Consider the following 27,179-nt stretch of genomic DNA (forward strand, 5'->3'; position numbering starts at 1 on the left):
GATCATAATTCTAGTGAACTCAAGGCTGTAAGTTAACTTCTAACACCAGCAATTGCATAGAATTATCATCCATAAATTCTCCACACAAACATTTATGCCCTTCTCAGAATACAAGTAAACAATTTAATTCCTGCTAGACCTCTAATTGCTCTTCAATCAAAGAATTGTACACAAATCTAGCAAATACAAGGTTTCTACAGCCGCCCGCTATTTGAATAAATGAGAGTGAAAAAGAAAGTAAAATGACAATCTATACCTCAAAGTATTATCTACGCTTTCAAAAAGGCACATCTTCGCTTTAATCCTAGTGTCCAGGACTTCCTCGAGATTGCAGAACCTACCAGGCACTAGATATAGCACTCCGTTTGCTTTGCATTTAAACAGCTTCTGAAATTTCGATCTCACTGGGAAAATTCAGACAATGGTCTGAAAAAAGAGGTTGCTCTACTAAAATTAAATTTTTACGAAATAGTTCCAAGCCACCAAACATACAGATATGTACAGTTCAAGAGCTGACTACTGATCAAAGGAGGGATGACGTTTGGATCGGGTACCTTTCATCTTAACCAACGTAAAGCAATAATAGCAGGAAAATCACACCACCGCAGAGGTTGTACGGCGAAGATCTGCAACACCATTGTTGAATTTGGCACTAAGTTGTCTGCCCTTGAAACTTGCATATCTTCCTGGCTTTGGCAGAAATAGTGAGCTCAGCATTTGCACCAGAGTCTGCACCGAGTATTTTGCATATTTACTGGAACTTCCATCTAGCTCAACCAAGGGCCCATAGCTCTGCATATAGCTCCGATAAACAGGTACAACTGCCTGCACAATCTGCTGGCATATCTTATCCCTGAGATCTCTATCTGGCACAACCCAGCTGGACTGCCTCTTATACATTTCATCGAAAGCTTCGTTGAAATTTTTCAGCCTTTTCTTGACAAGATCACGTGCAGTGGCACGCCCACCTGAGAACAGAATCAGGCCTTCACGACTTAAATGACCTGGAAGCTTCCCCCAACTATCTCGCAAGAATATTGCCGCATAATAGTCTTTGTACTGTTCATGTTCTCTAAACCAAGAATCCCCTAAGAGATCCCCAACCTTTGTTCCCTTCAAATGCTTGTATAAATGATAGTGATTGTTCATGGCAAAAAGGTTAGATAGGATAGAATCTTCATAAGCCTTTGTCCATGTCTCCAGATTGAGCTCAATGGCTTTAACTATGTTCAAAACCTCACTAACAAGAATCCTCTCCTGAAACTTCTCGTGCTTCCAACTTCGATGAGTGAGCAGAACCTGGTTCAGGATAGGCTTATAATTATCCCCAAGCAGCTTATTACAGTAATCAGTAATGATGCTCACCAGTATAGGGACGTACCCATCTGGGGGAGGTGGAAACTGCCTCTGCAACTCCACCTGAACAAGAAGTTCCCAGAAAATCTCAGCTGCCCCATCAATCACCCTCTTAATGAGATCCCGTGTGAGATTTTGGATTTCAATACAGGCTTCTCCGCCAAAAAGCCTGTTAAAATCCAGCCTTAATTTGTTCAGTGTCGCAAGTATATCCAACAATTTCAGAAGCTTGATTGGATCTTTCTTACTTTCTGTAACAGTCTTCCCAAATTGAAGAAACGCAAGAATGCCAGTCTGGGCAGCTATTTTGGAAAAGCATCCCATCCAAACATCCAAGCCAATCCTCTCAAAAACATCGTTACAAAGCTTGTACTCCGCTTCAAACAGGTGCTTCACTGCAAACTCCAAATGCTTGCCCCACTGAGCTATATACCCTTCTATGCTCTGCACATCATTGAATTCAGCTATTGAGATCACAAGGTAATCCAAATCCAGCGCCTGCAGACTAGCTCTAACATTCGAACTACGAACTTCAACATATATTGACATGCACTTTTCAAGTCTATTATTAGTTCTCAACCTCCCAAGAATGGCTTGCAACTTGTGTATAACAGACACAGGTAATAGTGATGGTGCAATGACTGCCTGTTCACCAAGATCCGGAGATGATGACATTGGCAATGGCACACTATGTTCTGTCAAAAGCCGCCGAAGCTCACCTTCCAATTTATCCAACGCAGCATTTAAAAGCCCGCCATCAAGACGAGCTCGTTCATCATCACTTTTCGATTCCCTAAGACCCTTCAATGACTTCTTCAAATTCAAAAGATGCTGCTCATCTGCCATAACATTGTCCTCCAAATACTCCAATATATCATCCAACCACTGGATTGCTAATCCACAATTACCCCCCAGAAACCTCAAAGCCTCCTCAAGTCGCTTTAACACTGACAAATACCCAGGAAGATTGTTCCTTGGATCCGATAACAACTTCTCCAGTCCATGAACTGCATCAAAAACCTTAAGAACCGCGGCCGCAGGGCCAATGGCACGGTTAATATGACCCCCAGCAGCAATAAGTGCTTCCTTGTCCGCGCGAATGGGGCGCACTTCCGCCTCTAGAGAAGGCAATCTTTGGTTAATCTCATCTAATCTCGGCCCAGCCTTCTCAAGAGAAAACCCTAAAGCTTTCGACTTCTCTAAACTTAGCTTCAATGACTTCCTTTCAGCTATCAAATTCTCAATCATATCATTACCATCAACATCACTCCTCCCTAGTTTAGCCATTACAGTCCTAAACTCTCTAGTTACACAGCAAACCCCTAAAAAATCAAAGATCTTAACTTCTGGGTTCCACACAAATTAAGCTGAAAAGGCCTTATATTAAATCAAAGTTCTTAACTTTTGCTGGAAAAAGCTAAAATTAGCAATCAAGATTTGATCGTTTTTGATCTAATGATTTTGGGTTCTTTAGGTAATTCATTATTATTAACCATGATTCATGTAACAACAAATCTTCATGTCTACAATCTTTAACCAAACTTCACCAGTTTCAGACGAATCTAAAGACTAACAAAGCTAACATCACAAGTAACTAACAAACCTTAGGGAAGTTTGGTCTTTTAAGGCAGACAACAGAATGTAAGAGTGCAAGAAACTCGCTTGATGAGATTTCCTTGGTTTTTTATGCTTTGGCAAGCTTGATAGAGCGAGTTGACCCGGTGAGTCAGAGAATCTGATGAGCAAGAGAGATTTTAAAGAAAACCCTGAATTCTTAAGAGAGTGGGGGGGATCTTTACAGGTCTCTCTTTTGCAAGGTCTAGTAATGACTAATGCCACGGTGGAGAGAAGACAGCAAGGCAAAAGGCTTCTCTGTACTTTCTCCTAACTCGCTGGTCGCTATCCCAATTCCTGTAGTTTTATTCTCTGTTAAAACGACCTGTCGGTTGCATCTTGTAAAGGTCACTATTACAATTTGTTTTTCCCGGCACGCCATTTTCTATATCCAAGGATGGCTACCATTGCATTAGAGAGAATATGGTTAGTTAGTACTAGTTGGCATAATGAGGTAACAAGCACCGAAGGACTTGAAAATCTTAACCCTTAATCTTAACCGTGCATAGACAGACCAACAATAATGTAAGAGAACATGCCATCTTTGTCATGCAAGAGATCAATCAGATCAAATAAAAGTAATGATAATAAAATGGGAGTGAATTTGATCAACACCAAGGGTTTTACAAAAAGTTGGCGGAACAAGTTCACATTCAAAGAAAGAAATTCTAGTAAATGATACGTTGTTTCAGAAAGCTTAGAACAAACTGGAGGCTGGAGATGTTTGCATTTGCATCAGATTCCATCCGTGTTCCCCTTCTCTTAGTTTACTTGGTTGTTGCACTTGCACAAGATTCTTGCTTAAACTACTATATGTCCCGAAATAATGTATGAATTAAATGGATTAAGGTGGCCATTGGCCATAAGCATTAAGTAATCTTAATGACTATAAGGGGGGAAAGAATTCCCATCCAAAGTAAAAAAAAGAATGATTTATGGAGTTACATGATTAGCTTGCTCTTGTAAATTTTGGAATATTTCTTTTGAGAACTCGAAAGGAAAGAATAAAGGGCATTTCTTGGGGAAGACAAGTATCCCAAAAACCATCGTGAAAGCAAAGCTCTTTTGCTTCAGTACATGAAATTAAGAGATTCCATGGCCTTTTCCAATGCACTATATATACATCAAGTAATAGATCATATGAAGCATCATCAAATCATAAGTTCCCCTTTGCATGCCCTTTTCATTTCTCCTCTTTTCTCAACCAATCAATTACTCCCTATATTGCACATTCTTAAATTTATAATCCTTTTATTTCAATTTTATCCCCTCTCAAGCATTCCTTAGTTCTGCATAATATGGTTGATGCTCTTGTTTCCGTAGTCATGGAGCAGCTGAGCTTAATGTTTGCTCAGGAGGTGCAACAGGAAGTGAGGCTCGTTGTTGGTGTCAAGAACGAGGTTCGGAAGCTTACCAGCAATTTTCAGGCCATACAAGTTGTGCTTGCCGATGCAGAGGAAAGACAGTTGAAGGATGGCTCCATCAAACGTTGGATAGATCAGCTCAAAGGCGTATCTTATGATATGGATGATGTTCTGGATGAGTGGGGCACGACAATTGCAAAATCACAAATGAAGGTAAATGAGCATCCCCGCAAGACTGCTAGGAAGGTATGCTCCATGATCTTCTCTTGCCTTTGTTTCAGAGAAGTTGGTTTGCGTCGTGATATTGCTCATAAGATAAAAGAACTGAATGAAAGAATAGATGGCATTGTGATTGAGAAAGATAGATTCCACTTCAAATCATCTGAAGTGGGAATTAAACAGCTTGAACATCAAAAAACCACTTCTATTATAGATGCAACAGAAATTAAAGGTAGAGAAAAGGATAAAGACAGGGTGATTGAAATGTTGTTGAGTGAGAGTAGTCAAGGACCAGCCCTCCGTACAATCTCTCTAGTAGGGATGGGAGGGATAGGAAAGACAACCCTTGCTAAGCTAGTTTATAATGATCATAAGGTGGAGACCCATTTTGAGAAGATAATATGGGTTTGTGTATCAGATCCTTTTGATGAGATAACGATTGCCAAGGCAATCCTTGAAGATCTCAAGGAGTCTACCCAAAATCTAAACACATTGCAGACTTTAGTTACACATGTCCAAGATTCAATTAGGGGAAATAAATTCTTGCTTGTCCTAGATGATGTGTGGAATGAAGATTCCACAAAGTGGGAGCAACTGAAAGACTCCCTCAAGTGTGGTTTGTCTGGAAGTAGGATTTTGGTGACCACACGAAAGAAGAATGTCGCGAGTAGGATGGGCTCCTCATCCGCTGACATTTTAGAACTAGGACTTCTCTCTACAGATGAATGCTGGTCACTATTCAGTCAGCTAGCATTTTTTGAAAAAAACAGTAGAGAGAGAAGAGATTTAGAAGATATTGGTAGACAAATTGCAGCAAAGTGTAAAGGCTTGCCTCTTGCTGCAAAGAGTCTAGGAAGTCTTTTGCGCTTTAAAAGTAGAATAGAAGAGTGGGAAAGTGTCTTGAACAGCCATGTCTGGGAGACTGAAGAAGCTGAAAGCAAAATTTTGGCTCTTTTATGGTTGAGCTACAATGACTTGCCCTTTGATATGAGACCGTGTTTCTCATATTGTGCAGTCTTTCCAAAAGACTTCAGATTTGAGAGGGATACTTTGATCAAACTGTGGATGGCACAACGTTTCCTTCGGGAAGCACCGAATAAAGAGATGGAAGTAATCGGTCGTGAGTGCTTCGAAGCTTTAGCCGCACGCTCTTTCTTTCAAGATTTTGAGAAAGACGACGAGGGTGATGGCAGCATTTATGCATGTAAGATGCATGATATGGTGCATGATTTTGCACAGAGTTTGACAAAAAATGAATGTTTTAGTGTAGATATCGATGGTGCGGTAGAGTCGAAGATAGACTCTTTTTCTAGAGATGCCCGACACTCCATGGTAGTGTTTAGAAATTATGATACCGACCCGTATCCTGCAACCATCCATAGTTTCAAAAAGCTTCGCAGCTTGATTGTTGATGATGGTCCTTCATCGATGAATGCAGTCTTACCTAGCTTAATCGCTAATTTGAGTTGTCTAAGAACATTGAAGTTGTCAGGATGTGGAATAGAAGAAGTCCCATCCAACATAGGAAAGTTGATACACCTGAGGCATGTTGACTTGTCTGATAATCTAATCAGGGAGTTACCTAAAGAGATGTGTGAATTGTATAATATGCTAACTTTAGATGTCTCGGATTGTGAGAAACTTGAAAGGCTGCCTGATAACATAGGAAGACTAGTCAAATTAAGACATCTCAGAGTTGGTAATTACTGGGGTGACTCGTTGTTTGTGAAGATGAGAGGAGTTGAGGGGTTAAGTTCTCTTCGGGAATTAGATGAGTTCCATGTGAGTGGTAGTGATGAAGTGTCTAATATTGGGGATTTGAGAAACTTGAACCACCTTCAAGGATCTCTTATGATAAGATGGTTGGGAGATGTGAAAGATTCTGATGAGGTTAAGAAAGCAGAACTTAAGAGTAAGAAACACCTCACTTATTTAGGTTTAATTTTTGAATCGAGAACAGACATGGAGAAAATTAACGATGATGAAGTCCTTGAAGCCTTAGAACCACCTCCAAACTTAGAATCTTTGGAGATACGTGATTACCAGGGAATCATCCCAGTGTTTCCTAGTTGTATTAATAAACTAAGGGTTGTTTTACTCTGGAATTGGAGGAAGGTTGAGAATCTGCCTCCTTTGGGGAAGTTGCCATCTCTTGAAGAATTAACTGTAAGAGGTATGGGATGCGTGGGAAGGGTGGGGCGTGAATTCTTGGGATTGGGAGTTGATAGTGACATTAGTATTGGAGAAATGACATCATCATCATCATCATCATCAAATACTATTATTGCATTCCTTAAGTTGAAAAGTCTTTCCTTTTGGGAAATGGGAAATTGGGAAGAGTGGGAAGGAGGAGAAGGAGGAAATGAAGATAAAACAAACATCTCCATCTCAACCATAATTATGCCATCTCTTCGTTCCTTGAGAATTTGGAATTGCCCAAAACTGAAAGCACTTCCGGATTACGTGCTCCAGTCAACAACTCTTGAGCAACTGGAAATCATAAACTGTCCAAATATAGGGGCGCAACTAACAATTGGAGGCAGCCCAATTCTAGAAGAACAATATTTGAAAGAAGGAGGAAAGGGCTGGCCCAACGCCTCTCATACCCCAAACATCACAATTTATTAATACCCACAGATGAGGTAATGTGTTCTATTTATTAATTCCCCTGGCATCACATTCTTTTTTTTATCTATCTATTTATTTATTAATAGAAAAGGGTAGCCCTTAATTTTATGTATAATTTTAGGAAACTGATCTTCAACTTAATTTCTCCTCTTAATTGGCAGTCTTCCTAATTATTGGGGCAAGGTTTAATACGTGAACAGCAACTATATATGTAATTAGGAACTAACTTCCTCTTTTATTTATTTATTTGTTTGTTTGTTTTGGGTGTTCCTATTGGATTTGCCTATATTAGTATATATCCATTAAGTAGACAATATTTTCATCTAATAAGAACGTGCGTGTGGTTTTACTGTATAATTAATTTAATAAAAGAATAATAACTTTGATCGATGAATTAAGAGTATATCCATCAATTTCCTATTGCAGACGCCCGACAACATGGGAAAAGAAATAATCACAGCGCTCAAATCCATCGGACGAGGAGGAGATGTGTATATATCCTTTAATTAATTAATTAATTAATGATATTGTTTTTTACTTTGCTTCTTTTTATTTTACTTATTGTTTCTTATAATAGTCTGAATATTATCTGTACATTAAAAATAAATTGTTACCTTAGCATTTAAATTAATAATAGTGTTTCCGTGATTCTCCCTTGGTTTTTCACCTCATCTTGAGAGGGTTTTCCACGTAAAATTATCGTCTCTTTTCCCTTGTCTCCTGTTCTCCTATTTTTGTTTTTTACCCTGCTCTCTTTACAATAAAAACTTTATTTAGACTCGTTTATTTGCTGGAAAATAGTTTTTATTTGAAAAGTAAATTTTAAGAAAATAAATTATTTTTTGATGTTTGATAGTGTAATGAAAAATAAGTTGGGAAATATTTTTCAATGTTTGGTTATGTTATGAAAAATGAGTTAGAAAATAACTTATTTATATTTTATTTTATTCAAGTTTATTAAAATAATACACTACAAGATTTAACAGTTTTACCGACGGAATTTTTCCGTCGGTGTAAGACACATATTCCATCGGTAACGGAATCAAAGACGGAAATGATCCGTCGGTGAAGCGTTCGTCGGTAATGTTTTGTCCGTCGGTAAATCCGTTGGTAATAGAATTACCGACGGAGCAGACGCGTCGGTAATAATTTTTTTATTACCAACGGAATTACCGAGGGATTTACCGACGGATTTACCGACATTTTAAAAAAATTCATTTTATAAAATTATAAAATAATTAAATTAACATAAATTAACACTGTATAATATATACTCAAAATGCTTGGAAAAAAGAATAAGAAAATCAATTCAAACAAATTTGCTACAAATAAATAAAATAAAAAAATAAATTCAACTAAAAACTTAATTCATATGAAAAAAATGAAGTTGCAATTGCTAAAAATTTAAAAATCCTATAAATAAATCTACTAAAAATTGATCTCATATGAAAAAAAAATCTCACAACAACATTTATACAATTATTAAGAACAAAAACAATTAAAAATAAAATAAAAAACAAATATAGTGAAAAAAATCATGAAAAAAGAAGAAAAAAAAATCTTACCTTAATGTAGTTGCAAGTGAAGCTAAGGAGAGAAAAAAGATTTCATTAAGCATATTAATTAAAAAAAAACTAAGAGGATAAAAGAAGAAAGAAGAAGAAGACATACCCAAGCATGGAGGAAAAGAGAAGGAGATGAGGAGAGAAAAGAAGAGAAAGAAATAGATAAGAAATGATGTTTTTTACATAAAGTGAAGAAAAAGAAGAAGACATACCTTAATGATGTTTTTTACATATAGTGAAGAAGAAGAAGAAGAAGAAGAGGAGGAGGAATAAGAAACGGGTCTGTCTCTTGTGAAATAAGGGCATTCAAGCTTTTTATTGGGACGATTTACCGACGGATAATTAAATAATATTTTTTAATTATTCCGTCGGTAATTCCATCGGTAATATTTAATTTAAATTTTTAATTTCGTAAATTTTTTTCAAAAACCGTCAAAAAATTACCGATGATTTTTCAATCCATCGGTGATTCCATCTGTAATATTTAAATTAAAATTTTAAATTAATTGAATTTTTTCAGAAAACCGCCAAATAACACCGACGACTTTTCAATCCGTCGGTGATTTACTCTCTGGAAAATACCGACGGAATTTTCCGTCAGTGATTCCCTTTGTAATTAACATGATGAACAGTGTTCACAATTTACCAACAAATTTACCGACGGAATCACCGACTGAATTTGTTCCGTTGGTGATTCTGTCGGTAATTTCGTTGGTAAAAATGACACGTCATCATTTTTTTTTGCTTTGTTTTAATTTTTTTCCCATGGTAATTCCCTCGGTATATACTGAGGGAATATTTCCATCGGTAAAATCCCTCGAAAATTTACCGACGGAAATATTCCCTCGGTATTTCCGTTTGTATTTATCAATTTTCTGGTAGTGATAAGGAACAAATCTTACAAATTAAAAGGTTGAATAACTATGAAATTGAAAAAAAATATAATATCATAAATTATTTTAAATAAAATAAATAATAATCAAAATAATAGAGATCAAATCTAAAAAATAAAAAAATTTGAAAGATAAAGAAATTAAAATAATAATAATTAACATTTCATAAATTATTTTAAATAAAATAAGTAACAATAAAAAGAATGGGGATCAAATTTGATAGATAAAAAATTTCAATTAAAAAATGATAATGGAAAAGCAAAATAAAAATCATGACCAAAGTTAATATAAAAATTAAATTCTAAGGGATGAAATTGAAAAAAAAATATTCAAAACAAAAAATATATATATAGCAATCAAAAGTTTGAGAACCAAATTTGATATAGTCAGCAAATAATATAACATTTCTAAATTTTTCACAACTTCCGGAAAGTGTTTTCCACCTAAAATAAAAGGAAAACACTTTCTTGAAAACCCAAACAAATTTTTCTTTAATTGGAAAGTGTTTTTCGCTGACTGAAAAGTGTTTTTCGTTGATCAATTTTTCTAATATCAAACAAACATAAAAAAAATTAAAAAATAATTTTTCAAAAGTCAATTCCCAGAAAACAAACAAACCCATACCCTTAAGAATCAGATGCTGCTTCTTAAGAGCCAATTGTTGACATTAAGAGGATCAGACTCCGTAAGAGTTCTAATTTCTACCATCGTGTGATTGCATTAAGCCTTTTGGACAGCAAAAGAGGCGTAAGAGCCTGCCATCAGAGTCTTTTAGATTTCCTCCATCGCCATCTCTTAAAACATAAACATGTTTTGAGCCTTTCAATCAACATTGTATATACACCAGAGTTACTCAATACTTTCATTGACTTCTACCATCAATTGGGGCTTGATATGAATTTCTGCAACAATCAGTCGATTTTGATTTCCGCGGCTTCATTAGCAAGCACTAAGCAATCTGGCTAGCTAGTTACAAATGCTTGAAGATGTTGATACTTAATTCCAATACAAGGATACTGATGGTGACAAGAATTATCACACCTGTGCGGCATAGGAATCAGCCTCGTCGTTGAACACCAAAGAGTTAATGAAATTATTAAGGACAGATCTCTGACACTCACAGCTTAAGGCACCGCTAATGATGCCCTTCTTAAGATTGCCATTGTTGATTTCCGTAGTTCTAAGCCCAAGTCCTTGGATTCTATTTAATTTAACTCGGCCAAACAAGAATGAAAAACAAGAGCAGTTGCAATTGCCATCACTGGAATCACATAGCTAATCAGTTTAAGTGGATTTCTCAAACCTGAATACATCCCAAAAGCACCATTATTTTGTAGAAATAACTGTATGATGAAAAAAATCCTATTCAGGGGAGTTCTTCTTTGGAACCATATGACATGCTATTATGTTTGCATTTGGATGATCCCTTGACCAAAGCTGGAGTAGGGTTCCAAACAATAAATCTCACATCTACTTTGAAGCTCAAAGTTATGTGGAGAGCCTCATTTATTAGGGACATTGAGTCGCGCGTCGGTTCTATTTTCGTCATGTTTTTCTCTTTTGATTGTTGGTAGCTCTTATTTAAAGTTTCTAAGGGCTCTAGTAAAGTCTGCCATGGTTTCAATTGTCGAGAACTTTCTCTTTGTAATACTGCGTATAAACAAAAACTTTCACCCATTTGAATTAGTCCTGTTCTCTCTTTGGCAGCTGTGTGAGGAAAGAAATGGTGAAGAGTGGAATTATCGATACTGCTGCTGGAGTACCTGGAAGATATGATCCTCGCCCAGTACAGCCTGATAGACTTTTTCCTGTTTTCTCTGTAACATAGGGCATTGCAGCAGGAATGTTACATTGGCTTGTCGACAATGGGTATGTAGCAGTAATTGTATGAAAGCATAGCCTTTTGTGTGTTATCATTTAGTGAACTGCTGGGCAAAATATTTATTTTTGTATGTAGTTTTGTTTTTGATAAATTTTCATGTAGTTGTAAGCTTTCATTGGGAATACTGAATGCATGATCTGCTTCCTAAAAACAATATTGATACAAGCACTGGTGTTTATCCTGCATAAACTATGTCTGCATTTTGGTATGTTCTGGACATAATTCCAATATCTTCTCCCATTATCTTTATTCTGTTGTATCCAAACATGCAAGGCATAGAAAATACTCAATATAGCTCTTTCTTGCTCCCACTCCATCCCCCCCACAATTTCTAAACTCAACCCCACACTTGCTTCTCCTCCAACATCGCCGGAGCTCCTAAACCACATCACCCCATCAGCTGCATTCCTTTTGTCAGGTGCAACTTCTCTACCTGCAACAGCAACCGTTTCTCTTTGAACAACAGCATCCACAACGACAGAGTTGCCTTCACTAGAATTATATTCACTTGCGAAAATTTGTTCCCATCTTTGTTCCAGTGTCATTTCATAGTACCTTGAAATACTCATCTGGTCCTTCAGTTTTCCTTCTTTGATAAACATGAAAGGACAATTCCAGTTTCCTACAACAACAGGTGCAGAACTTCTTTGTGATAATGGCAGGTGGAAATCTGGAAGGCGGGCTCGGAGATTTCTGTCAAGGCCTGCTGCTTCCTTCAATTCAAAATCACGTGCAGTTGAGGTTGACACTGTCCAGCCTTTTCTCCTTAAGAAATATGGAGGGATGCCATCTGGAGCCACCGATTTTGAAACGTAACCAAACCTTTTACTCTTGCAAATCTCAAATTGCTCGTACACGTCCTTGGGGTCGAAAGACTGCGGTTCCTTATCCGGATTATGTCTACAGAAGCCAAAACAGCACGTTGTTTCGTCTTCCTCTTTAGCATTTGTGTGTGCTTCCCTGAATTAAGGCCAAGTTTAATGCACCGATGCAGTTAGAAAAATCATGTCGATTATGTAAAGAAGCCGAACATAAAGGATTTTGATTTTCTAAAGCTTCACGATCACATAAAACGAAAAAAAAATAAATGGAAACTGTGAATTGTGATTATTAAACATACCCTTTATGCTTCCCTTGACGCTCGATCACGTAGTATCGGTTGGAAGACAGTGGCTGATTAAGCACAGGGATGAAGATAACTTCGTTTGTACTGTTAATAGTCTGTCCACTATTACCTGTGCTTGTGGTCAGTCCATTATTACCTGTGGTTGTGGTGTAGCTAACTGTTAGATTCTTGATCTGCGGGAAAGGCAGGTCTTCGACAAAATCGATCTTGGAGCAGCAAAAACAACAAGTAAGATCATCTTCTTCATCTTGTATTATCAATATACCAGAATTTGAACCTTCAGGAGGAGCTGATGAAAGAGCTGAGGGATTTCTTTTGTACATCGAAAGAGGCCTAGTCACATACATTTTTGTTCGAAAACTTTCTTTTCTGTACTACTACTTCTTTTCTGCTTTGAAATTTGTAATGATAAGGAGTATTTCTTAAAGCAGTATTCATCTCAGCTTCTTAATCTCCATGTCTATATATATATAGAGAGAGGGGGGGATCAAAGAGAGAAACTGTGAAAAGTCTATAACAGGCACGGGCAATTTAAGCAAGGAATAAGAATCCTAGCAGAGGTAAAACTTAGACAAGGAAGACACGGTTCTGTGATATTTGTAGTTGGTCAAACCGGTTGATTAGTATTAATTATTAACTAATATTCTAAAAGACGTGGGGAAAGCACTGTAGCTTTCCCCACGTCACATGCTTCTTTTTTTTTTTTCTTTTTTTTTCATATTGTTTTTCGTTTTTTATCCCTTTTTTGGGCTTTACATATTTTTTTTTTAAGATTGTCTTTTTTTTTTTCAAAATTATCTTTGTCGATTTTTTTAATATTAATCTGATTGAAAATTTAGCTCTATAGTTTTTTTTCTTTAAAAAATTATGGATTACTACAATGTTTCCCTACATGATTTTTTTATGAATTTTTTTTGTTCTTTTTTTTTCAAAATGATCTTTGTCGATTTTGCTTTATATTTTTTTAAAAAAAACACTGTGGATTGTTACAATATTCCTTCACATGGTTTTTGTTTTGCTATAGTGTTTCCCCACTTGTTTTTTTCCAAAATTATCTTTGTCAAATTTATTTTTTTAATATTGAGCTGGTTGAGAGTTCAGCTTTAACTTTTTCCACGTGTTTTTTTTCATTTTCTTTCATGTTTTTTTGTTTTTTTTCCCCAAAATTGTTTTCTTCTTCTTTTTCAATTTTTTATGTTTTTTTTTTCAGAATTGTTTTTGTTGATTTTATTTTTTTAATATGGAGCTGGTTGAAAATTTAGCTTTATAGTTTTTTTTCTTGAAAACACAGTGGATTGCTAGAGTGTTTCCACATGTGGTTTTTTTTATTTTTTTTCCAGAATTATCTTTGTCGATTTTGTTTTTTTCATATTGAGCTGGTTGAGAATTTAGCTTCGTAGTTTTAAAAAAAAAAAACACTGTGGATTGCTACAGTGTTCTCTCAAATGATTTTTTTTATGATTTGTTTTAAAATTATCTTTATCGATTTTATTATTTGTAATATTGAGCTGGTTGAGAATTACAACTGTAGATTTCCTCATGAAACACTATAGATTGCTACAGTGTTTCCATACATTATTTTTTTTCCTTTTGTTTTTTTGTTATTATTTTTTCTAAAATTTTCTTTATTTATTTTATTTTTTAAATATTAATCTGGTTAAAAATTTAATTTTGTAGTTTTTTGTTTGAAAATATTATGAATTATAATAATTTTTTTATATATAATTTTTTTTTATTTTTTTATAAATCCATAATAACACATAAATATTCCACAAGCTTGCGGTATAGGCATCGGCATCTAGTTGGATCCAAAATGTGCAGCAGAATTTGTCAACAAAAGAACAGACATGGACGAACAACACGACAACTGCAAGGAGGTCCAGAATCTTACAACCTTGCAGCAAACCAAGGAACAACACGCTGTTACTTAAGGTTGACCTGATTGGATGTTCCAGGTTACGGACCAGTTACATTCTTGGCAATATGTGGACTAAAAGAGACCTCCTTGTGCAGTTGTTTAAAAATAATATGCCTTTTTTTTTTCCTTTCGAAACATTATGTTTGGGGAAAAAAAAGCATGATCAATGCCATTGAAAAAAATACAAGGATATTTTGGATTAGCTATTAGCTTAACATAATTTTATAAGCAGGGGCGGAGGTAGTGGCCCCGGCCCGTGCTAAAATATTTTTCTTCCTTGAATAATTATAAATTTTAGCTCTAAAATTATAAATTTTTTATTTTTAACTCTTTTAATTTTATTTTTTAATTTAACCCCCTCAAACATAATATTCTGGCTTCATCATTGTATACAAGTGTATCTTTATCTCTTAAATCATTCTAAGCATGCTCCTATGCTTCTTTAAAGAAGGATTTTATTTTATAATTTGTTTTTTTTGTTTATTATGAAGTTAAGTAATGATACAAAAGCAATTTTACAAATATTCTTTTACAGCTTAAAGATAAAAAGACTAAGCCAAGCACCATTTAAATTAAATTGAACTATGGAACAATGATTTGCAGCTTTCTTGCACGATTCTGCCTCATTATGAGTCAATCAAGTTTTCTAGCATAGTACCCTCAACTAATTCTTATCTGCTGATACTGTGGATAAGACCAGTTGACATCAAGTTTCAGTGTTAGAATAACTAAAGAAAGTGTGCACATCACTCTGTTCCTATGTTTGAGAATCATCCTTGGTGATGTACTGATGTAGGTACAATCCAAAATGCAAGTTGCAGATCTTATTCCCTCATTATTTTCAAATGGAATCCATGAACTTGGATTTCTTTGTACTTTTTGAAAAGTAATAGAAAAGAAAATCATGGACTACTGTTAAATTCCGTCTTCTGGCCACCATAACTTGGCTTTCATTCTTTCCCTGATTTAGGAAGCTTCTGTTTTCATTGCACAGTTGTGGCTTCAGGTCCATCATTCAAGACATTTTAATGAGATTTTTTATTCGGAGGATCATAAGGTCATGAATCAGGAATGTCTATGAAGAAAGAGCACTAGAGGTACTATGCTATGAAAGCTTTCAGAGAGACATTCATGAAAATTCACACATCAGCCTAAAAGGCATGCCCTCTCAACCAGTGCACATCCAAGTCAACCAATTGAGATGGAAAACAAAATATACAGTAATTGATCGATGAAAGCGTGAATCGTATACTAATAAGGCTTTAAACAATGAAGAATTCTCGTACAATTCAAAATAGGACAAGCTAAAGGAGCCGCCATCTTATTGCTGATCATATTTCTAGTGAACTCAAGGCTGCAGGTTAACTTCTAACACCAGCAATTGCATAGAACTATCATCCATAAATTCTCCACACAAACATTTATGCCCTTCTCAGAATACAAGCAAACAATTTAATTCCTGCTAGACCTCTAATTGCTCTTCAATCAAAGAATTGTACACAAATCTAGCAAATATAAGGTTTCGACAGCCGCCCACTATTTGAATAAATGAGAGTGAAATGACAATCTATACCTCAAAGTATTATCTACGCTTTCAAAAAGGCCCATCTTCGCTTTCATCCTAGTGTCCAGGACTTCCTCGAGATTGCAGAACCTACCAGGCACTAGATATAGCACTCCGTTTGCTTTGCATTTAAACAGCTTCTGAATTTCGATCTCACTGGGAAAATTCAGACAATGGTCTGATAAAAGAGGTTGCTCTACTAAAATTAAATTTTCCAAAATAGTTCCAAGCCATCATACATGCAGATATGTACAGTTCAAGAGCTGACTGCTGATCAAAGGAGGGATGATGTTTGGATCGGGTACCTTTCAGCTTAACCAACATAAAGCAATAATAGCAGGAAAATCACACCACCGCAGATGTTGTACGACGAAGATCTGCAACACCATTGTTGAATTCGGCACTAAGTTGTCTGCCCTTGAAACTTGCATATCTTCCTGGCTTTGGCAGAAATAGTGAGCTCAACATTTGCTCCAAAGTCTGCACCGAGTATTTTGCATGTTTACTGGAACTTCCATCTAGCTCAACCAAGGGCCCATAGCTCTGCATATAGCTCCGATAAACAGGTACAACTGCCTGCACACAATCTGCTGGCATATCTTATCCCTGAGATCTCTATCTGGCACAACCCAGCTGGACTGCCTCTTATACATTTCATCGAAAGCTTTGTTGAAATTTTTCAGCCTTTTCTTGACAAGATCACGGGCAGTGGCACGCCCACCTGAGAACAGAATCAGGCCTTCATGACTTGAATGATCTGGAAGCTTCCCCCAACTATCTCGCAAGAATATTGCAGCGTAATAGTCTTTGTACTGTTCATGTTCTCTAAACCAAGAATCCCCTAAGAGATCCCCGACCTTTGTTCCCTTCAAATGCTTGTATAAATGATAGTGATTGTTCATGGCAAAAAGGTTAGATAGGATAGAATCTTCGTAAGCCTTTGTCCATGTCTCCAGATCGAGCTCAATGGCTTTAACTATGTTCAAAACCTCACTAACAAAAATCCTCTCCTGAAACTTCTCGTGCTTCCAACTTCGATGAATGAGCAGAACCTGGTCAGGATAGGTTTTTAATTATCCCTAAGCAGCTTATTACAGTAATCAGTAATGATGCTCACCAGTATAGGGACGTTCCCATCTGGAGGAGGTGGAATCTGCCTCTGCAACTCCACCTGAACAAAAGTTCCCAGAAAATCTCAGCTGCCCCATCAATCACCCTCTTAATGAGATCCCGTGTGAGATTTTGGATTTCAATACAGGCTGCTCCGCCAAAAAGCCTGTTAAAATCCAGCCTTAATCTGTTCAGTGACGCAAATATATCCAGCAATTTCAGAAGCTTGATTGGATCTTTCTTACTTTCTGTAACAGTCTTCCCAAATTGAAGAAACGCAAGAATGCCAGTCTGGGCAGCTATTTTGGAAAAGCATCCCATCCAAACATCCAAGCCAATCCTCTCAAAAACATCGTTACAAAGCTTGTATTCCGCTTCAAACAGGTGCTTCACTGCAAACTCCAAATGCTTGCCCCACTGCTCTGCACATCATTGAATTCAGCTATTGAGATCTCAAGGTAATCCAAATCCAGCGCCTGCAGACTAGCTCTAACATTCAAACTACGAACTTCAACATATATTGATATGCACTTTTCAACTCTATTATTAGTTCTCAACCTCCCAAGAATGGCTTGCAACTTGTGTATAACAGACACAGGTAATAGTGACGGTGCAATGACTGCCTGTTCACCAAGATCCGGAGATGATGACATTGGCAGTGGCACACTATGTTCTGTCAAAAGCCGCCGAAACTCACCTTCCAATTTATCCAACGCAGCATTTAAAAGCCCACCATCAAGACGAGCTCGTTCATCATCACTTTGCGATTCCCTAAGACCCTTCAGTGACTTCCTCAAATTCAAAAGATGCTGCTCATCTGCCATAACATTATCCTCCAAATACTCCAATATATCATCCAGCCACTGGATTGCTAATCCTCAATTATCCCCCAGAAACCTCAAAGCCTCCTCAAGTCGCTTTAACACTGACAAATACCCAGGAAGATTGTTCCTTGGATCCGATAACGACTTCTCCAGTCCATGAACTGCATCAAAAACCTTAAGAACCGCGGCCGCAGGGCCAATGGCACGGTTAATATGACCCCCAGCAGCAATAAGTGCTTCCTTGTCCGCACGAATGGGGGGCACTGCCGCCTCTAGAGAAGGCAATCTTTGGTTAATCTCATCTAATCTCGGCCCAGCCTTCTCAAGAGAAAACCCTAAAGCTTTCGACTTCTCTAAATTTAGCTTCAATGACTTCCTTGCAGCTATCAAATTCTCAATCATATCATTACCATCAACATCACTCCTCCCTAGTTCAGCCATTACAGTCCTAAACTCTCTAGTTACACAGCAAAACCCTAAAAAATCAAAGATCTTAACTTCTGGGTTCCACACAAATTAAGCTGAAAAGGCCTTATATTAAATCAAAGTTCTGAACTTTTGCTGGAAAAAGCTAAAATTAGCAAACAAGATTTGATCGTTTTTTATCTAATGATTTTGGGTTCTTTAGGTAATTAATTATTATTAACCAGGATTCATGTAACAACAAATCTTCATGTCTACAATCTTTAACCAAACTTCACCAGTTTCAGACGAAACTAAAGACTAACAAAGCTAACATCACAAGTAACTAACAAACCTTAGGGAAGTTTGGTCTTTTAAGGTAGACAACAGAATGTAAGAGTGCAAGAAACTCGCTTGATGAGATTTCCTTGGTTTTTTAAGGATTGGCAAGCTTGATAGAGCGAGTTGACCCGGTGACTCAGAGAATCGAGAGATTTTAAAGAAAACCCTGAATCTTAAGAGAGTGGGGGGGATCTTTCAGGTCTCTCTTTTGCAAGGTCTAGTAATGACTAATGCCACGGTGGAGAGAAGACAGCAAGGCAAAAGGCTTCTCTGTGCTTTCGCTTAACTCGCTGGTCGCTATCCCAATTCCTGTAGTTTTATTCTCTGTCAAAACGACCTGTCGGTTGCATCTTGTAAAGTTCACTATTACAATTTTTTTTTCCGGCACACCATTTTCTATATCCAAGGATGGCTACCATTGCCATGACCCTCCAGGCTTCAAGGAAGGTGCTGGCATTAGAGAGAATATGGTTAGTTAGTACTAGTTGGCATCATTAGGTAAAAAGCACTAAAGGACTTAAAAATCTTAACCCTTAATCTTAACCGTGCATAGACAGACCAACAATAATGTAAGAGAATATGCCATCTTTGTGATGCAAGAGATCAATCAGATCAAATAGAAGTAATGATAATAAAATGGGAGTGAATTTGATCAACACCAAGGGTTTTACAACAAAGTTGTCGGAACAAGTTCACATTCAAAGAAAGAAATTCTAGTAAATGATACGTTGTTTCAGAAAGCTTAGAACAAACTGGAGGCTGGAGATGTTTGCATTTGCATCAGATTCCATCCGTGTTCCCCTTCTTTTAGTTTACTTGGTTGTTGCATTTGCACAAGATTCTTTCTTAAACTACTATATGTCCCGAAATAATGTATGAATTGAATGGATCAAGGTGGCCATTGGCCATAAGCATTAAGCAATCTTAATGACTATAAGGGGGAAAAGAATTCCCATCCAAAGTAAAAAAAGAATGATTTATGGAGTCACATGATTAGCTTGCTCTTGTAAATTTTGGAATATTTCTTCTGAGAACTCGAAAGGAAAGAATAAAGGGCATTTCTTGGGGAAGACAAGTATCCCAAAAACCATCGTGAAAGCAAAGCTCTTTTGCTTCAGTACATGAAATTAAGAGATTCCATGGCCTTTTCCAATGCACTATATATACATCAAGTAATAGATCATATGAAGCACCATCAAATCATAAGCTCTCCTTTTTTTATTTCTCCTCTTTTCTCAACCAATCAATTACTCCCTATATTGCACATTCCCAAATTTATTATCCTTTTATATCAATTCTATCCTCTCTCTCAACCATTCTTTAGTTCTGAATAATATGGCTGATGCTCTTGTTTCCGTAGTCTTGGAGCAGCTGAACTCAATCATTATTCAGGAAGTAAAACGAGAAGTGAGGCTCGTCGTTGGTGTCAAGAACGAGGTTAAAAAGCTTACCAGCAATTTCCAGGCCATCCAAGCTGTGCTTGCCAATGCAGAGGAAAGACAGTTGAAGGATCAGTTGGTCAAACATTGGTTAGATCAGCTCAAAGACGTATCTTACGACATGGATGATGTATTGGATGAGTGGGGCACTGAAATTGCAAAATCGCAAAGCAAGGTAAATCAGCATCCCCGCAAGAATACAAGGAAGGTATGCTCTTTCATGATCTTCTCTTGCTTTCGTTTTAGAGAAGTTGGTTTGCGTCGTGATATTGCTCTTAAGATAAAAGAATTGAATGAAAGAATAGATGGCATTGCGATTGAGAAAAATATGTTCGACTTCAAATCATTGGAAGCGGGAATTAAACAGCATGAACATCATGAAACCGCTTCTGTTATAGATGTAAAAGACGTTAAGGGTAGAGAAATTGATAAAGACAGGGTTATGAAAATGTTGTTCAGTACTGAGAGTAGTCAAGGACCAGCCCTCCGTACAATCTCTCTAGTAGGGATGGGAGGGATAGGAAAGACAACCCTTGCTAAGCTAGTTTATAATGATCTTAAGGTGGAGACCCATTTTGAGAAGAGAATATGGGTTTGTGTATCAGATCCTTTTGATGAGATAACGATTGCCAAGGCAATCCTTGAAGATCTCAAGGAGTCTACCCAAAATCTAAACAAATTGCAGACTTTAGTGAAACATGTCCAAGAATCAATTAGGGGAAAGAAATTCTTGCTTGTCCTAGATGATGTGTGGAATGAAGATTCCACAAAGTGGGAGCAACTGAAAGACTCCCTCAAGTGTGGTTTGCCTGGAAGTAGGATTTTGGTGACCACACGAAAGAAGAATGTCGCGAGTAGCATGGGCTCCTCACCCATTGACACTTTAGAACTAGGACTTCTCTCTATTGATGAATGCTGGTCACTGTTCAGTCAGCTTGCATATTTTGAAAAAAACAGTAGAGAGAGAGAAAATTTGGAAGATATTGGTAGAGAAATTGCAGCAAAGTGTAAAGGCTTGCCTCTTGCTGCAAAGAGTCTAGGAAGTCTTTTACGCTTTAAAAGAAGCAGAACAGAGTGGGAAAGTGTCTTGAACAACAACATTTGGGAGTTAAAAGAAGCTGAAAGCAATCTTTTGGCTCCTTTATGGTTGAGCTACCATGACTTGCCCTCTGATATGAGACGGTGTTTCTCATATTGTGCAGTCTTTCCAAAAGACTTCAGATTTCGGAGGGATACTTTGATCAAACTGTGGATGGCACAAGGTTTCCTTCGGGAAACACGGAATAAAAAGATGGAAGTAATGGGTCATGAGTGCTTCGAAGCTTTAGCTGCTCGCTCTTTCTTTCAAGATTTTTTGAAAGACGAGGGTGATGGCAACATTTATGCTTGTAAGATGCATGACATGCTGCATGATTTTGCTCAAAACTTGACAAAAAATGAATGTTTTAGTGTAGATATCGATGGTGTGTCAGAGTCGAAGATAGACTCTTTTTCTAGAGATGCCCGACACTCCATGGTAGTGTTTAGAAATTATGATACCGACCCATTACCTGCGACCATTCATAGTTTTAAAAAGCTTCGCAGCCTGATTGTTGATGGTCGTCGTCCTTCATCGATGAATGCAGCCTTACCTAAATTGATCGCTAATTTGAGTTGTCTAAGAACATTGAAGTTGTCAAGTTGTGGAATAGAAGAAGTCTCATCCAACATAGGAAAGTTGATACACCTGAGGCATCTTGACTTGTGTAGTAATAAGATCAGGGAGTTACCTGAAGAGATGTGTGAATTGTATAATATGCTAACTTTAGATGTCTCATTATGTGATAAACTTGAAAGGCTGCCTAATAACATAGGAAGACTAGTCAAATTAAGACATCTCAGTGTTTTTAACAATCAGTTTGTGAAGATGAGAGGATTTGAGGGGTTAAGTTCTCTTCGGGAATTGGATGATTTCCATGTGAGTGTTAGTGGTGAAGTGTCTAATATTGGGGATTTGAGAAACTTGAACCACCTTCAAGGATCTCTTATGATAAGATGGTTGGGAGATGTGAAAGATTCTGATGAGGTTAAGAAAGCAGAACTTAAGAGTAAGAAACACCTCACTAATTTAGGTTTAATTTTTGAATCGAGGACAGACAGGGAGAAAATTAACGATGATGAAGTCCTTGAAGCCTTAGAACCACCTCCAAACTTAGAATCTTTGATGATACGTGATTACCAGGGAATCATCCCAGTGTTTCCTAGTTGTATTAATAAACTAAGGGTTGTTATACTCTGGAATTGGAGGAAGATTGAGAATCTGCCTCCTTTGGGGAAGTTGCCATCTCTTGAAGAATTAACTGTATATGGGATGGAATGTGTGGGAAGGGTGGGGCGTGAATTCTTGGGATTGGGAGTTGATAGTGACATTAGTATTGGAGAAATGACATCATCATCATCAAATATTATTGCATTCCCCAAGTTGAAAAGTCTTACCTTTTATGGTATGGTAAACTGGGAAGAGTGGGAAGGAGGAGAAGGAGGAAATGAAGATAAAACAAATATCTCCATTTCAACCATAATTATGCCATCTCTTCGTTCCTTGAGAATTAGAGATTGCCCAAAACTGAAAGCACTTCCGGATTACGTGCTCCATTCAACAACTCTAGAGCAACTGGTAATGTGTTCTATTTATGAATTCCCCTGGCATCACATTCTTTTTTTATCTATTTATTTATTTATTAATAGAAAAGGGTAGCACTTAATTTTATGTATAATTTTAGGAAACTGATCTTCAACTTAATTTCTCCTCTTAATTGGCAGTCTTTCTAATTATTGGCAAGGTTTAATACGACAATAGATAATTGGCTGCAGGTAATTAACCTCTTTTATTTATTTATTTATTTTGGGTGTTCCTATTGGATTAATTGCCTATATTAGTATATATCCATTAAGTAGACAATATCTTCATCTAATAAGAACGTACGTGTGGTTTTACTGTATAATTAATTTAATAAAAGAATAATAGCTTTGATCGATGAATTAAGAGTATGATCCATCAATTTCCTAGTGCAGGCGCCCGACAACATGGGGAAAAGAAATAATCACAGCGCTCAAATCCATCGGAGAAGGAGGAGATGTGTATATATCCTTTAATTAATTAATTAATTAATTATATTGTTTCTGACTTTGCTTCTTTTTATTTTACTTATTGTTTCTTATAATAGTCTGAATATTATCTGTACATTAAAAATAAATTGTTACCTTAGCATTTAAATTAATAATAGTGTTTCCGTTATTGTCCCGTGGTTTTTCCCCTCATTTTGAGAGGGTTTTCCACGTAAAATTATCGTCTCCTTTCCCTTTTCTCCTGTTCTGCTTTTTTTGTTTTTTTCCCTGCTTTCACTGCAATAAAAACTTTACTTGAGAAGCAGATGCTGCTTTTTAATAGCCAATTGTTGAAATTAAGAGAATCATCTCTTAAAACATAAGCATGTTTTGAGCCTTTCAATCAACATTATATATACACCAGAGTTGCTCAATACTTTCATTGACTTCTACCATCAATTGGGGCTTGATATGAATTTCTGCAACAATCAGTAGTCGAATTTGATTTCCGCGGCTTCATTAACAAGCACTACCAAAGCAATCTGGCTAGCTAGTTACAAATGCTTGAAGATGTTGATACTTAATTCCAATACAAGGATACTGATGGTGACAAGAATTATCACACCTGTGCGGCATAGGAATCAGCCTCGTTGAACACCAAAGAGTTAATGAAATTATTAAGGACAGATCTCTGACACTCACAGCTTAAGGCACTGCTAATGATGCCCTTCTTAAGATTGCCATTGTTGATTTCCGTAGTTCTAAGCCCAAGTCCTTGGATTCTATTTAATTTAACTCGGCCAAACAAGAATGAAAAACAAGAGCAGTTGCAATTGCCCTCACTGGAGTCACAGAGCTAATCAGTTTAAGTGGATTTCTCAAACCTGAATACATCCCAAAAGCACCATTATTTTGTAGAAATAACTGTATGACACTTGCAATAAAATGTAGAGAGTTACTAACCAAGGCCAAAAAGTCAAACAGAAAAGCACTTACAATAAGAGAAAGTAGGAATCAGGTTAGCGGAAAAGCACCTAATGCTGAGATCTTGTCATTGTATTAGTGCCTGAAATCTTTGCTACAAGCTTGTCAACATGTGGAAGTTTGAGTATAAGATTTTGATAGACTATTGATATATATCAGCAATGCAGTGCGTGATCTTTCATCTCCCTTTCTTATAGTAGATACAGCCTGGACTTGATGAAATAATTTGATTGATGGATGTCAGGACCCCCCAGGCATCAAGGAAGGTGGTGGCTCTTGGATTCAACTAATTGCTTTATATGTCCCTCTCTTAATGTCAGCCTTAAAACCAGTGAACTGCAGCATAGTACTTTTTATAAGCAATTTGCTCAGTTTTATTCAGAAGGTCATTGGAATATTGAACATACCTTGTGATCTACAAAGAATTACTTGCAATGAGCTTGAGTGGAATAAAGAGTCGAATTTTGATGTTTGAGATGTGGACAAAGAAGAATGAAAGTTGGACGGAGCTATTCATATTCAGAGGAATCCTTCCTAGAAATACGGTGCCTAAAGGAACTCTCAATGATGAAAAAAATCCTATTCAGGGGAGTTCTTCTTTGGAACCATATGACATGCTATTATGTTTGCATTTGGATGATCCCTTGACCAAAGCTGGAGTAGGGTTCCAAACAATAAATCTCACATCTACTTTGAAGCTCAAAGTTATGTGGAGAGCCTCATTTATTAGGGCCATTGAGTCGCGCGTCGGTTCTATTTTCGTCATGTTTTTCTCTTTTGATTGTTGGTATCTCTTATTTAAAGTTTCTAAGGGCTCTAGTAAAGTCTGCCATGGTTTCAATTGTCGAGAACTTTCTCTTTGTAATACTGCGTATAAACAAAAACTTTCACCCATTTGAATTAGTCCTGTTCTCTCTTTGGCAGCTGTGTGAGGAAAGAAATGGTGAAGAGTGGAATTATCGATACTGCTGCTGGAGTACTTGGTAGATATGATCCTCGCCCAGTACAGCCTGATAGACTTTTTCCTGTTTTCTCTGTAACATAGGGCATTGCAGCAGGAATGTTACATTGGCTTGTCGACAATGGGTATGTAGCAGTAATTGTATGAAAGCATAGCCTTTTGTGTGTTATCATTTAGTGAACTGCTGGGCAAAATATTTATTTTTGTATGTAGTTTTGTTTTTGATAAATTTTCATGTAGTTGTAAGCTTTCATTGGGAATACTGAATGCATGATCTGCTTCCTAAAAACAATATTGATACAAGCACTGGTGTTTATCCTGCATAAACTATGTCTGCATTTTGGTATGTTCTGGACATAATTCCAATATCTTCTCCCATTATCTTTATTCTGTTGTATCCAAACATGCAAGGCATAGAAAATACTCAATATAGCTCTTTCTTGCTCCCACTCCATCCCCCCCACAATTTCTAAACTCAACCCCACACTTGCTTCTCCTCCAACATCGCCGGAGCTCCTAAACCACATCACCCCATCAGCTGCATTCCTTTTGTCAGGTGCAACTTCTCTACCTGCAACAGCAACCGTTTCTCTTTGAACAACAGCATCCACAACGACAGAGTTGCCTTCACTAGAATTATATTCACTTGCGAAAATTTGTTCCCATCTTTGTTCCAGTGTCATTTCATAGTACCTTGAAATACTCATCTGGTCCTTCAGTTTTCCTTCTTTGATAAACATGAAAGGACAATTCCAGTTTCCTACAACAACAGGTGCAGAACTTCTTTGTGATAATGGCAGGTGGAAATCTGGAAGGCGGGCTCGGAGATTTCTGTCAAGGCCTGCTGCTTCCTTCAATTCAAAATCACGTGCAGTTGAGGTTGACACTGTCCAGCCTTTTCTCCTTAAGAAATATGGAGGGATGCCATCTGGAGCCACCGATTTTGAAACGTAACCAAACCTTTTACTCTTGCAAATCTCAAATTGCTCGTACACGTCCTTGGGGTCGAAAGACTGCGGTTCCTTATCCGGATTATGTCTACAGAAGCCAAAACAGCACGTTGTTTCGTCTTCCTCTTTAGCATTTGTGTGTGCTTCCCTGAATTAAGGCCAAGTTTAATGCACCGATGCAGTTAGAAAAATCATGTCGATTATGTAAAGAAGCCGAACATAAAGGATTTTGATTTTCTAAAGCTTCACGATCACATAAAACGAAAAAAAAATAAATGGAAACTGTGAATTGTGATTATTAAACATACCCTTTATGCTTCCCTTGACGCTCGATCACGTAGTATCGGTTGGAAGACAGTGGCTGATTAAGCACAGGGATGAAGATAACTTCGTTTGTACTGTTAATAGTCTGTCCACTATTACCTGTGCTTGTGGTCAGTCCATTATTACCTGTGGTTGTGGTGTAGCTAACTGTTAGATTCTTGATCTGCGGGAAAGGCAGGTCTTCGACAAAATCGATCTTGGAGCAGCAAAAACAACAAGTAAGATCATCTTCTTCATCTTGTATTATCAATATACCAGAATTTGAACCTTCAGGAGGAGCTGATGAAAGAGCTGAGGGATTTCTTTTGTACATCGAAAGAGGCCTAGTCACATACATTTTTGTTCGAAAACTTTCTTTTCTGTACTACTACTTCTTTTCTGCTTTGAAATTTGTAATGATAAGGAGTATTTCTTAAAGCAGTATTCATCTCAGCTTCTTAATCTCCATGTCTATATATATATAGAGAGAGGGGGGGATCAAAGAGAGAAACTGTGAAAAGTCTATAACAGGCACGGGCAATTTAAGCAAGGAATAAGAATCCTAGCAGAGGTAAAACTTAGACAAGTAAGACACGGTTCTGTGATATTTGTAGTTGGTCAAACCGGTTGATTAGTATTAATTAACTA

The 27,179-nt window shown here is 37.0% G+C and overlaps 5 protein-coding genes and 1 pseudogene across 5 annotated transcripts; 2 read left to right on the plus strand and 4 right to left on the minus strand.

The window, feature by feature from the left end:
- Positions 1-26: 26 nt before the first annotated feature.
- LOC133674035 (exocyst complex component EXO70A1-like) lies at positions 27-3,844 on the minus strand. Its single transcript, XM_062094988.1, has 2 exons — positions 555-3,844; positions 27-426 (listed from the first exon to the last, which is right to left on the minus strand). Exon 1 carries the CDS (start codon positions 2,641-2,643, stop codon positions 595-597), a length of 2,049 nt encoding a protein of 682 aa, XP_061950972.1. The 5' UTR covers positions 2,644-3,844; the 3' UTR covers positions 27-426; positions 555-594.
- A 451-nt stretch (positions 3,845-4,295) lies between these two features.
- LOC133674635 (putative disease resistance protein RGA3) lies at positions 4,296-7,181 on the plus strand. The gene has a single exon (XM_062095851.1). The coding sequence runs from the start codon at positions 4,296-4,298 to the stop codon at positions 7,179-7,181; it is 2,886 nt and encodes a 961-aa protein (XP_061951835.1).
- A 4,078-nt stretch (positions 7,182-11,259) lies between these two features.
- LOC133674636 (uncharacterized) lies at positions 11,260-13,063 on the minus strand. Its single transcript, XM_062095852.1, has 4 exons — positions 12,642-13,063; positions 11,788-12,481; positions 11,403-11,456; positions 11,260-11,289 (listed from the first exon to the last, which is right to left on the minus strand). Exons 1-4 carry the CDS (start codon positions 12,992-12,994, stop codon positions 11,260-11,262), a joined length of 1,131 nt encoding a protein of 376 aa, XP_061951836.1. The 5' UTR covers positions 12,995-13,063.
- A 2,862-nt stretch (positions 13,064-15,925) lies between these two features.
- On the minus strand, positions 15,926-19,724 carry LOC133674377 (exocyst complex component EXO70A1-like; annotated as a pseudogene).
- Positions 19,725-20,050: 326 nt separating this feature from the next.
- Positions 20,051-23,675, plus strand: LOC133674330 (putative disease resistance protein RGA3). The gene is made up of 3 exons (XM_062095374.1): positions 20,051-22,902; positions 23,049-23,099; positions 23,301-23,675. The coding sequence occupies exons 1-2, from the start codon at positions 20,143-20,145 to the stop codon at positions 23,055-23,057; spliced, it is 2,769 nt and encodes a 922-aa protein (XP_061951358.1). The 5' UTR covers positions 20,051-20,142; the 3' UTR covers positions 23,058-23,099; positions 23,301-23,675.
- Positions 23,676-25,154: 1,479 nt separating this feature from the next.
- On the minus strand, positions 25,155-26,889 carry LOC133674639 (uncharacterized). Its single transcript, XM_062095854.1, has 4 exons — positions 26,537-26,889; positions 25,683-26,376; positions 25,298-25,351; positions 25,155-25,184 (listed from the first exon to the last, which is right to left on the minus strand). The coding sequence occupies exons 1-4, from the start codon at positions 26,887-26,889 to the stop codon at positions 25,155-25,157; spliced, it is 1,131 nt and encodes a 376-aa protein (XP_061951838.1).
- Between the last annotated feature and the right edge of the window lie 290 nt (positions 26,890-27,179).

The sequence above is a fragment of the Populus nigra genome, chromosome 15 (assembly GCF_951802175.1).
Source record: "Populus nigra chromosome 15, ddPopNigr1.1, whole genome shotgun sequence".
Classification (NCBI taxonomy): Eukaryota; Viridiplantae; Streptophyta; class Magnoliopsida; order Malpighiales; family Salicaceae; genus Populus; species Populus nigra.